The 13,037-nt window shown below is 34.8% G+C and overlaps 2 protein-coding genes and 1 long non-coding RNA gene across 3 annotated transcripts; 1 reads left to right on the top strand and 2 right to left on the bottom strand.

Annotated features, from left to right (window-relative positions):
• Positions 1 to 1,285: 1,285 nt before the first annotated feature.
• LOC147941411 (uncharacterized) lies at positions 1,286 to 2,239 on the bottom strand. The gene is made up of 2 exons (XM_087458509.1): positions 1,742 to 2,239; positions 1,286 to 1,360 (listed from the first exon to the last, which is right to left on the bottom strand). Exons 1-2 carry the CDS (start codon positions 2,237 to 2,239, stop codon positions 1,286 to 1,288), a joined length of 573 nt encoding a protein of 190 aa, XP_087314635.1.
• Positions 2,240 to 4,939: 2,700 nt separating this feature from the next.
• On the bottom strand, positions 4,940 to 5,371 carry LOC147941412 (uncharacterized). The gene has a single exon (XM_087458510.1). The coding sequence runs from the start codon at positions 5,369 to 5,371 to the stop codon at positions 4,940 to 4,942; it is 432 nt and encodes a 143-aa protein (XP_087314636.1).
• Positions 5,372 to 7,106: 1,735 nt separating this feature from the next.
• LOC109125544 (uncharacterized) lies at positions 7,107 to 7,655 on the top strand. Its single transcript, XR_002032616.2, has 2 exons — positions 7,107 to 7,231; positions 7,368 to 7,655. It is a non-coding gene; the product is annotated as an uncharacterized LOC109125544 (long non-coding RNA).
• The last annotated feature ends 5,382 nt before the right edge of the window (positions 7,656 to 13,037 follow it).

Consider the following 13,037-nt stretch of genomic DNA (forward strand, 5'->3'; position numbering starts at 1 on the left):
CAAAATCCACCAGTAGGTTATTGGTGCTCCAGGCGTTCCTCGAACCCTGGTCCCCACCCTTTAACAATCTTCCCACATGACAAGCTGTCACCAATTGATCATGTCCACGGTGAGGGGTTAGGATCGATGCCATGCAGGGCCAGCTTGGGGCCTATGGGGGCAAGCTAGCGGGGGGTTAGTGGGGTCTACGGGAAGGGTTGTTACAACACATATCTTAGAGACAAGAATGAGAATTCTGAAGTCATGATGGGTATTGAGTATGATGTACTCTCTTGGTGAAAAGTCAACAGCGGCAAATATCCAATTCTATCACAGATGGCTCATGATCTGTTTGTTATGCAAGTGTCGTATGTTGCTTCTGAAAGTGCATTTAGAATAGTGGGAGAATAATAGACCCATATAAAAGTTGTCTAACTCATTATATGGTTGAAGTTTTGATGTGTATAGAGAAATGGATGAAACAAGACATCAAATGTGTATCAAAGGTGCTCACATATGCACAAATACTTGCAGAAGTTGAGTTTGAGGATGAGCTTGAAAAGGGTACACTTACTGTCTTATTATCTTGTTATCCATTTGATTTAGTTTCTTATTTGTTGATTACAAAGTATTTAATCTGTTTGGTATTAATCTTTTCAGAGTTTGACTTTGAAAACCAATTCAAGAACACAAACTGATTTGGCTTTGTAGGCGGCTTATCTACAAGGTGATTTTTGACTTTATGTTTTCTGATTTCACTTTTTCACATTTTTTGTTTCTTGCTATTGATTATTGACGTAATTCTCATTACATTTCACAGGAACAGTTGGAAGTTTCTCTTCAAGAGTTTTTAGTTTCAATCTCGTTGTCACATTCTCTCTTCTCTTTAACTCTTGAAGATTTGAACAATCTATCATACTCTTTGGTTTTGGTCAATCGATTTTACTCTTTAGTTTTAAGTCTTTCTTCTCTTTGATTTTCTGTCATTCTACTCTACTACTCTTTCTAAGGTTATTGGATTAATGTCTTGAAACTCCTTTTAATCCAATGTCTTGAAACTCCTTTTAAGTATATCGAATTTAGATATCTATATCTTTTACTCTTTCTTCTCTATGTTTTTGTGTCTATAGTTTTGTGTTTTGAAAGTGCAAATGTTCACAGGTATATCGGGTTTCGGTTTTATTTCGGGTTTTCTATGCAATTCGGTTTAAAATAACCGAACATCATCGGTTATCTGATCTTTATTTCGGTTTTGGGTGTAACCCGAAATTAACCGAATCCGATCCAAACCCAACCTGATTGGGTTTTATATCTGTAAACCCAAAAACCCGAACACCCAAACCCAAAACTGAACACGTAGCCGAATATCCAGATTCCAGACCTAAATACAAATATTAACATCTTTAATTGGGACATTGGAAAATATTATAATTTGATTAGGATCAGCGTATAAACACTAATTTACATTTATACGCGAATTTGCAGTTTAAAAATTTATAATTTAAGTTAATCTAGCTTAACGTTTTTTAATTAAGTTAGTAACTATATTTCTTGTTTCGTATATTTATGTTTTTTTTTCAACCTAACATTAATTAAATTAAAATAAAACTCTTAGATTGGTTGCCCAAACTGGAGGAAAGTTGTTTACAAAAATTGTGTCCGACACTAGCAATCTAGAGGAAAGAGCTAAACAATCCGCCTTCACATTGGACGTCCTTGGGATTTTGGATAGGGTGAAAAGAGGCAAGGAGGCACTAAGCACCTGGAACTCATCAAGAAGCGTAAATAAAGCCGGCCACTCCTTCGGGGCTTGCACCATCGAAATTAACTCGGCAGAATCCGTCTCGAACCTCTGGCAATCTAAGCCACTGGAAAGGATACACTCCATCGCCCATAATAATGCTTCCAGCTCCGAATGAAGTGGGGATGCACTGCGACGTTGACATCTAGCACCCAAGACTAAAGTCTTATTCTCACCATCACCACACCACCATCCTAAACCTGAGTTTGGTTCCGTAGACTTCCACGAACCATCAACTTGGCAACGAATTATCATCTCCGGATTATGCCGAGGTTCCTTCAAACCGGGTTCATCCCTTGCGGTTATTTGGGCTTCCTTCCACCACAATTGTTTGCGTAAAGCCTGATTAATAACATCAAGTGGATCTGTTTGTAAACTTTGAAAAACTTTTTTATTCCTATCCTTCCATAAGAACCAGACCAGACACAGTATCAAACTGTAAGTAGCTCCTAAAGCCATAGGGACTATCCCTTTACCATATATAAAATCTAGATTTGAATAGATCGAAGCAAAATGGAACTTTTCCGTGATTGATCCATCAAAAACCCTTTCCCAAACCCGTCGGGAGTGAGGACACTCAAACAAAGTATGATTAATGGACTATGTCGCTAAATTACATCTCTTGCATACCGTATCACAACTAACTCCCCAAAAAGCTAATCGCACCGTCACTGGAAGTGAGTCAGATGCAATCTGCCAGAAAAAGTGTTTTATTTTAGGTGGTACCAGAAGATTCCAAGCCTGAGCCTTCAGAACATTACAGTTTGGACCGAATTCCACTTCAGTCTTCATAGCTTGAGCTACCTTATAACCTGACTTAACTGAGTATCGACCAGATTGTGTATAATGCCACACCAGTCAGTCTGGCTTAAAAGATTTGCTAATAGGCAAACTCTTAATAGTTTGAATATCCTCCGGATTCATAAATTCCTGAAGGATAGGTAAATGCCACTCTTTAGTCTGTGGATCAATCAAATGATTTACCATTAGATTCGGGTGTAGTTGTGGTCCTCGACCATTTGCAGGTCGAGGATGCTGATCAGGAATCCAAGGATCATGCCAAACCGAAATGCTAGACCCTGACCCAACCGTCCATCAGGCCCCTCTTTCCACTATTTTTTTGTTGAAAAAATACTTCTCCACCCAAAGGAGGGTGAATAAGGTTTTTTTGCCATTAACGGGTGTTTATTCCTGAAGTATCAACCTCTAAACACTTGAGCAAACAAAGAATTCGGAAACTGTACTAAACACAAATACTTTTAAGCCAATAAAGCATCATTGAAAGTCTCCAAGTCCCGAAAATCCAACCCTCCGTCAGATTTATCTTTACACATTTTATCCCAAGCCACCCAGTGAAACCCCCGATCCTTCCCATTAGAACTCCACCAGAAATTTGATATAGCACTCGTCAATTTGGTCGTTAAGCCTTGAGGAAGTTTGAAGCAAGACATAACATGTGTAGGGAGAGCCAAAGCCACCGACTTTTGTAATACTTCCTTCCCTCCCTTAGATAAGAATTTTGCTGTCCAACCATTCACCCGGTCATTCATCCTATGTCGAACGTAACAGAATACTTGAACTCTCGAGCCTCCGAGACTCTCAGGAATTCCCAAATAGGAACCCATACCCCCTTCCTTGGAGATTCCAATGACTGATTTTACCCTGTCCTTAACCTCTGAAGTCACCTTTTTACCAAACATAATGGAGGACTTATCAAAATTTACCTCCTGACCAGATGCTTTACCATAGTTACCTATGATATTCATGACCGTTGAACATTGTTCTTCATCCTCTTGACAGAAAAACAGACTATCATCCGCAAAGAGAAAATGAGAAATAGGGGGCGAATCACGAGCAATCTTAATGCCTGTAATCTTTTCCTCCCTCTCTGCTTTTTTTGATAATAGCTATCAGAACCTCAGTACAAAGAATAAACAAATAAGGGGATAAAGGATCCCCCTTCCGCAATCCCCGTTTTGGCGAAATGGAGCCACGAGGTTGACCATTGAGCAACACTTGATAGGAAACCGAAGTCACACACCACATTATCCACGAGATCCATCTAGAATCAAAGCCCAACCTAATTAAGACCGCCTTCAGGAAATCCCATTCAACACGGTCATAGGTCTTGCTAATATCCGTTTTGAAAGCCAAAAAACCAGAACTACACATCCTATTGGTCTGTAACCCATGAAACATCTCTTGGGCCACCAGGATGTTATTTGTGATTAACCGACCAGAAACGAAAGCCGATTGTGTTTCAGAAATAATTGAAGGTAAAATCTTCTTTAACCGGAAACAAAGAATTTTGGAAATGATCTTATAACTCACATTACACAAACTAATAGGCCTAAATTCTGCCATTCTTTTAGGCGTTTCAACCTTTGGGATCAGACAAATATTAGTCTCATTAAGTCTGGGATCAAACTTCCCAGTCCGAAAGAAATCCCTAACCAGAGCAACCAAATCTCCTTTAAGAAAAGGCCAAAACCTCGGAAAGAAAAGTGTTGTCATCCAGTCTGGTCGCGGGGTTTTCTCCGGGTGCATTGCAAATAGGGCCATTCGAATTTCCATCTCTGAAATATCCTTAGTTAACTCTCTATTCATATGTTCTGTAACAAATGGATTAACCGCTTGTACCATCTCTGAAATACCACACACATACGATTGTGCAAAAAGCTTATTAAAATAATCAGAGGCAATCCTCCCCATACCCTCACTTGATTCATCCCAAACATCCTGTGAATCAAACAGCCCTACAATCCTATTCCTAACCCTCCTCTGTTTAGTAGAAGCGTGAAAGAAGCTAGTATTCTTATCGCCGACCCGCAACCAGAATTTTCGACTTTTTTGTTGCCAATACAACTCCTCATCATGATAGACATCTTTTAATTTCTTTTCAATAATATGAATTTCCGCTTGCGAAAAAGAATCATCTTTTTTGGCATCCTCTAGCGCCGTCTTGAGTGAAGATATAAGAATTTTACCATTCGAAACATTCTGCTTCCTCCACCATGAAAAAGAATTCCTGCAATTTTTAATTTTATCCACAAATCCCGGGATTCTGAAATTTCTTGTACGATTCCACCCCGATTCCACGACCCCAGAGAAACCTTCTTTCCCCATCCATCGCTTATCAAAACGAAATTGACGAAAACGTTATCCCCCGGATATCGCACAAGAAGCTAAAATAGGACGATGATCATAACCTATCATTTCCAGGTAATCCACTCTCGAACAAGGAAAAAGCACATGCCAATCTTCATTCCCTAAAGCGCGATCCAATCTACATCGGACTACATGGTTATTGCAGCGATTACCTCGCCAGGAAAGTGAATCCCCATAACATGGAAATTCTAACATACCACATTCACGGATCATAGAAATAAACGGAAGGAAAGACGAAGCCGGTCTTATCGCGCTTCCCGATTTTTCATGGTTACCTATTAATTCATTAAAGTCACCAATCATAAACCAAGGATCTTGCCGAAGAGAACCAATTTGAATGAGTTTGTCCCAAACCTCCTGTCTAAGCCCAGGCACAGGATCTCCATACACAAAAGAAATAAATATGACTTGAGAACCCAACATAGCTTGAACACCCACTAACGGATCACAAGCATAAAAAACTCAAGTTTTATATTATTATTATAAAAAATAGCTAAACCACCGCTAGAACCACAGGGTTCAACCGTATAACGAAATTTATTCTGAAATTTTTGTAAATAAGAAAAACATCTTTTTGTTTCTGACAAAAATAAAATGTCTGATTTATTCTGCTTCCATAAATCCTGCAAATAGTTCTCTGTCAGATCCGCACCAATGCCCTGACAGTTCCAGCTCATGATCTTCACGTTTGAGCCGGCGGTTTCGGGAGAGTCACCGTCCCTTTCTTCAGTTTGTGGGTTCCACCTCCCTTAATGCCATCCTCTGATTTCTTCGGATTAGGCCTGACAATCCCTCTCTGCTTACCACCGTCACCTACAGATTTTAACAATAAAGCTTTAGCTCACAGCCGTTTACCCGGCGAAGCAGTATATTTATGTTTTTCCAGCATCTGTTTTGATATTTTTTTACATTATCAAAAATTTATTCGTTTATGATATGGTAGCATTAACTATTTATAATGTTTTATATGTTTTCACTTTTAATTAAATTTTACCTTTTTAGATATTTCACTTTATTTTTTATGGGGTTTTCGGATTCAGGCGTCTCATTAATTACCAACAGATTTTCTTTTTTCCTTTTTTTTGTCAACACTAGTTAACCTTTCTATGCGTCCAATCTATTTCATATTTATTGACTTTAACAGATTTTTGTTCATTTATGATATAGTAGTATTAATTGCGATTTATAATGTTCTTACATTTTTTAACTTTAAATTAATTTCTAGATAGGAAAAATTTCCAAAAAAAAATCCCCAATTTTTAAATTTGGGACGGTTTAATCACCAACTTTCAAGATGTATTGACTTGTTCATAAAATAACAAAGTGTTGTTGACTTCGCCGTTTAAGACATGACATTTATTCTCTGTTAAGATCTCAAAAATGAGTTTAATTGCATGTTATCTGCTTCCGTTTAGCATAAACAGCCAAGTTTTTTAACCCAAAAACGATGTCGTTTACCAAATTAAAGAAACTAAATCCCCATATCGATTCGAATTTCATAAATCTAAATCTCTAATCCTAAAAAGAAAACCCCAAATTCTCATGAGTTTTAGATGTAAAGACACCTAATCCGCAAACACACTTTGATGGCACACCACGCTCACTGACGCAACTTGATGTGTCAAAGCTTAAACTTGAACTCAACGGAATAGAGAGATTGAAGAAGAGTTTTTGGTATTGTAGAGAGAATTTGGTGTTTTCTTTCTATGGTTGGGGATTTAGATTTATGAAATTGGAATCGATTTGAAGATTTAGTTTATTCAATTTGGTAAATGACGTCATTTTTGGGGTTAAAAAATGTGATCATTTATGCTAAATGGAAGCACGTAACGTGCAGGTAACTCCGTTTTTTAGGTCTTAACAGAGAATAAATGTTGTGCCTAAAACGGTGAGGTCAACAAAACTTTGTTATTTTATAGCCAATTCAACAAAAACTTTGTGATTAAAATAATATTTTAAAAATTGGTGACTAAACCGTCCTAGATTTAAAAATTGGAGATTTTTATGACATTTTTCTTTTTTTAAATATGTGTTCAGTTTTTTTTTACGGATTTTTTGTCAGATTCAAGCATCTAATTGATTACATACTGATTTATTTTCTTTTGTTTTTGGCACCATGTGTTTCTATTATTATATAATTCTTGATATTTTTCTATATATATGTATGCATCCAGTTTATCATATTGTTCACAATACATTAAACATTTATCAGTTTTATTTTATTTGCATCATCAAAAATGACTAAAATGGTTCTTACAATTTTTCTGGTGTTCTACGTTTTTGGTATGTTCTACACTTAACACGTACTAATTATAATCCACGTTTATTTCTGTTTTATCGGATGGTTTTTTGCTTATCACCAAGTTTTATAATAGAAATAATATAAATGATAGTATATGTTTTAAATATGTATTAATAGGAATGGTGATGGAGAATACGCAAGGACGTGTATGTCATGCGACTCATGCCTATCATGAAGGAGATGGTTGTAAACCCGAGGACTGCAATGGTTGTAAACCCGAAGACTGCAACCGAGTTTGTCATCAAAAGTGGAAAGGAACAGGATCGTGTGAACCACCAAAAGGCAAACCATTGACCAGGGGCGCCTGCTACTGTACTTATAATTGTTAAAATTGTGTTTTTCTTTATCATCCTTAAGCAATCACCATATATATAACTTAATAAAATAATGGGTTGAAGAAAAAAATCATCGTGTTTGACAAAAAATCTTCTCTAACTTATGCCAAATTGTTCGAAGTTTCGAGATCCACTACCTAATAATATATGATTTTGCTTGAAAGACACAAACAAATAATGGAACATGTCTTACCACATATCTCTTCCAATCGTCCCCCATGATTGCTTTAGACTTCTCTTCTAACGCCTTCTTCATCCTCTTATATGTTGGCACATCTTTCACATGCCGCCTCTACCAGAGACCAAGATCATTGAATCTAACAACGAACTTCAGAGAAATTGACATAAAATCTAACATTTAGTATGCCACCAATTTTGGACTTTGAAATGACATGTAATCCCCACTACCAATTGTACATTATTACAGGTCAAGTTGAAGTACCACGAAGTGTGTTTTTTTTGGACTCCTTTTCCAAAAGAACATTATACTAATGAAAATTGGGTGTAACTTGGAAAGACACCGATTTACTTAGAAATTTTAATTAAAAGTTACGATATTGAAGCTTCAAAGTCCAAATTTGTGCTGTTTTTGACTTAAGTTTAGCACTTCAAATTGCACCAAACAAGGAAGACCCAAGATACTGACATTTACAATTATATTCATGCATGTGGTTCGTAAGCAACTTGAAATTTTTTATCCATTTGTGACTTTAGTAAATAAATTAGCATATGTAAAACTTAGATGATCTATCATTCATCTTGTATATGTAAACAAACGATCAGTGTAAATACAAATATACACTACCACTACCACGATAATAATATGAAAAAGAAGCCCATAGAGAGACACTATAAGAAAACATGGAATTACCGACTACAAAAACAGTCATTATATAGTCGCAAAATATTTAGTAACGACTAACTGGCGACTGACATAAGTAGTCGCTAAACAGAGCGTCGCTAAAATAATCAGCCGCTAAAGAGTCGACACGGAGCTACTAATTAGCGACTGATAATTTTTGTCGTTCTTCCCTCGCCAAACAGTCGCTAAAAGTTGCGACTGATCTGGTTACTCATTTGCGACTGTTTTGGTTACTGATTTGTGTACGTTTCGGTGACTGTTTTATGACTGTTTACTTATCATGTTTTTAAAAAAAATCCAGTAAAACTGAATTATTTGATTTTGTTAAACCAAAACTGATTATGAAAACTATAATTAAAACATAACAAACATGAAATTAAACAAAGACATAAGTTTGAACATACATCCAACATAAGTTCCAGAAAACATCCAAACAATCATTACAAAATTTTTTAATTTTGAGCTGCTAATTATAACTAAAACATACCAAATATACCTAGGCCAATGTTGTTTTCTCTACACGAAAGAGGTACATGAAGTGTTTCGGGACCAGGCTCCAAGGTGAAGCCAAGGTTGTTTTCTATACACGAAAGACCAGTCCGTGATAGAGTGTTGCTGTCATCTCTAACCTTCTTCCCTTGGACTAACACCCCAATACGTATTCCACCACCGAGTAAAGCAGTAACAGCCTCTTTCACCGTCCTCTGAAACCAAAAGTATTAAGTATCATGACTAATATTATGAAATAACATTGATCATTGCACACAGCAGAACCGAAACATCTAAAGAGACGGACAGGAAAAGACAAATTAATTACGCACCTTCAGTAAGCCTACAGTTGTTGTCTCTGGAACTTCAATAACAAGCTCCGGAATCCTAAGGGACTTGATGCTGAACATTACTGCAAACAATGATATAACATGAGACCCACATATCACGTCTCAGTCAAATTCTATGAATTATTTAACTGATCCAAGTACCAGGGTAGTCCTTTAATGAAGACCTATTTCGCTAGAGAGAACACCGTCTTCTGCATATAACAAAGAAGCCAAAAGATGATCATGAAATAAAAACCATATCAGCCTGATAATGAAGCATCTGAATATAGACTGATAAGTACCTGATTCACGCTTCAGAGCTGCCAATTTTCCTCCCTCTCCAGCAGTCCCCTCAGAAATAATAACATCCTTGATACCACTTAGTTCTGCACCGAGTTTGGCACGTATTTTACCTCCCTAAAACAAAAATTCAGCAACCCATTCGTGAGAAACAGAATAGAGAAGGCAAAGAATGACTAAGAGCTTTCCCAGTATAGTCAACAGAATGCTGCAATACAGAAAAATGTAGCCAAGTTATTCTAAAGATAAAAATAAGCTTCTTCTAACAATCTAACAACTAACCAAGTGATTCAATTAAGCTTTCTTATAGTACCTGTTTGATAAGACGATGAACAGGGCTGCCATTAGAGGTAGCATTCCAGGTCTCTTTGTAAGTATTGTGAAACAACCAGAGAAGATCAAAAGTAAACTTCTTCGGCATCTCGTAAATGTAAACCTTAATCGGAAATCCAAAGGAGATCTCGGATCTTCGCTCAACCAACGATTCTCTCTCTCAAACACCATCTCATCAAGCTTCCTCGCGTCGTCATCATCACTCTCTCCACGAACCGTGTCGTCTCTAGCCGATGAAGTGAGCTTCGGCACTTTATGGATCAAGAAATGCTCAAGCGAAGCAACGAAGGAGGTCTATGGCCACTCCAACGAGTTCACATAGGATATGGAGGGTTGGGTGGAGGAAGAGAGAAGGCGACGAGGGGAATGATGAGGAATAGGGTTTTGGATCTGGGTCTGGAGGAAGTAGTACGATTGAGAGCAATTGAGAGATACAAGGAGGGACTATGACGTTTCTCTATTGAGTTGAGGATGTGAGGGATTAGGGTTTTGAGGAATAAACGAAAGAAGAAGAGAAACGATTGAGAAGAGATTTGAGAGATTAGGGTTTTTTTGGGGAAGAAGAGAAACGATTTGGGTTTGAGCCGTTTTGTTATAGCCCAAATTTGGTTTGAAACCCAAATTAAATAAAGCAGTCGCTAAAGAGTAGCTGTTTAGTCGCAATGTTTGGCGACTGTCAAATTGGTCTCCAAACTAGTCGTAAATTGGCAACTACACTGCGACATTATGCATCAGTCTCGAATTAGCATCTATTAGGCGACTGTTTTATTTTAGTAGCCATTGAGTAGCAAAACAATAGCAATTCAGTCGTTAAATTTAGCGACTGTGTTTTAGGTCGCAACTTGCAGTCGGCAATTTCATGTTTTCTTGTAGTGAGAAGACAAAGCATTTTCTACAAAAGAAAAACTTGTGTTGCTCAATCTATATATACATTTGAGGAGACATTTAGCAAATAAATCCGGAGTTGCAACCTATTTACAAGCATACCATTAACATTAATTATTAATTTATTTGTATTTAATTAATTAATATTAAGTTTTGATATTTGGAAACAAGATTTCCTATTCTAATAAAATTTCCAAAACAATAGGAACCACTCCCTTTAACATTAAGTATTAAGTTTATAATGATTTAATTAATAATAAGTTTCCAGATTTACAAAACAACTACAGGTATTAACCCACGTTAAACCGTGGGCTGAACATTTTATTTGAATTAAATTCGAAATATTTTTTTTGTTATTTTATTATTTATTATTAGTAATTCATCCAACCTACTTAACATCAGATTATTGCTGCAAAAATTATTGCCAAAAAAATCTATATAAAATATGTAGAAATCTTAGATGTTTAACTCAATGGATATTTCTAAATATTTTATTTTAATACACTAATTTTTTATTTATCCTAGTTAAATTGTCTTAATTATCCTTAAGGATCCTAACTATTTTTTTACTATTTTTAATGGCATTTCAATGTAATTTTTTACACTTTTAATGTTATTTTTATAAATGTACTTCTCAATTAATATAGAAGGATATTTTCTCCATACAGACATTTCCTAAACAATCGGCCTAATCAATAAACGACAATGTTTTTAAACCCGGACCGGAAGATGAATCGGAAATCTTTCGGGTTACTGGGCCAATTAGTCGAACTGGTTGAACCACGAGTCAATTAGTTTATTGGTTTGTTTACATTTTATGAATATAACATCTACTTTTCTATAAATATATGAACAAAACATACATAGTTAAGTATTAGCGGTCGATATAACATTTCTACTTTTAGTACACGTAGGAATTCTATACTACTAACAAAATACTTTCTAATTTCTATACTAAATAATATATCTATATTTGTAAAGTTGTATATTTAAAAATATAAATTAAACATTAGTTATATATATAGTTAATCTATAAAACAAATTATTTTTTTTATAAAACAAATTATATTTTTTTTATAAAACAAATTATATTTTTTTTATAAAACAAATTATATTTTTTTTTAATAAAAATATAGCCCCGCGGTGTAACGCAAGTGAATATATAGTAGTAACTAGTAGTTAAACGCCTAATTGTTTTTGTAAAAAGATATATATTAATATTGGTGGAGAAGTTTCCAAGGTTTTCTTACCAGAAAAAAAAAATTCAAAACTTAGTGATATTAACTTTCACATTATGAAAAAAAATTATGGATAAAGCAAACCCGATTGTCCTGATTAAAGGTTGGCTAACTAGAAAAGCATGTTGACACTCCATATCAAGCTGAAGGCCCTACTACTTTACTATGTGGGACTTATTCTACACTGGCGTTTTAGTATTTTATTAATTAATTATACTTTACCTTAATATTTTATAAAATTTTCTATCAGTATATATAACCAGAAATCGACGTATCAAGTAAATATTATATTTTAACGCATGAATTAATTTCAGAGTAAGTCATATTAAGTCTTTTTTATTGTGCAAAGTCATATTAAGTTATTAAACCGATTTAATGCAAAAAAAAAAACAATGATTAAAAATATTTTAAGAGATCTCTTTTTTGAAAATATTTTATTAATCTAACTAAAAAACAGATTATTATGAAAGTTGTATACTAATATTAAAAAATGAATTTTTATAAAGTAAAATAGAATTTAGTTTTTTCTAAATAAGGTTCTTGACTAAAACGGTTTTTATAAATTTTTTAACAAAACAAAACTGATATAAATTAATTAAATGAAGAACATAGACTTATGATATATATATATATATATATAATTTGTTATAGTAACAAGTTTTGATGTTTGGAAAATTTTAATGAGTGTAATGGTTGTTGTGCAACATGGATGGTAGAAAATTTACTATTTAGTAAAAAATTGTCTACCAAAAATACTTTTTACCCTATTTTTCAAACAATTAGATTTTGGAGATTCTCCAGTGACATAAAAATGTCAATAGATTAAGATCAAATGTTTGTTTTTCAAAATCTTCCCTTTTAATATATAGTTGATGTTTTGATTAATATATGAATAAAAATATTACTTAACACTCCAACTTTGAAATTAGAAGCAAAATTATAGTTGTTGTTCTCCATGTGAGACAAATATAAAAGATATTATGGACCCTTAATTAAGAAATTAATAGTATATATCT

Source organism: Camelina sativa, chromosome 7, assembly GCF_030686135.1.
Source record: "Camelina sativa cultivar CO46 ecotype springtype chromosome 7, ASM3068613v1".
Classification (NCBI taxonomy): domain Eukaryota; kingdom Viridiplantae; phylum Streptophyta; class Magnoliopsida; order Brassicales; family Brassicaceae; genus Camelina; species Camelina sativa.

Coding starts and splice junctions, on each gene's coding strand:
- LOC147941412 (XM_087458510.1), bottom strand. CDS start 5,371: ATGTTGGGTTCTCAAGTCATATTTATTTCTTTTGTGTATGGAGATCCT.
- LOC147941411 (XM_087458509.1), bottom strand. CDS start 2,239: ATGGCTTTAGGAGCTACTTACAGTTTGATACTGTGTCTGGTCTGGTTC. Junction 1,361..1,741: donor CGCTTCTTGATGAGTTCCAG/GTGCTTAGTGCC, acceptor ATTTGTATTTAG/GTCTGGAATCTGGATATTCG.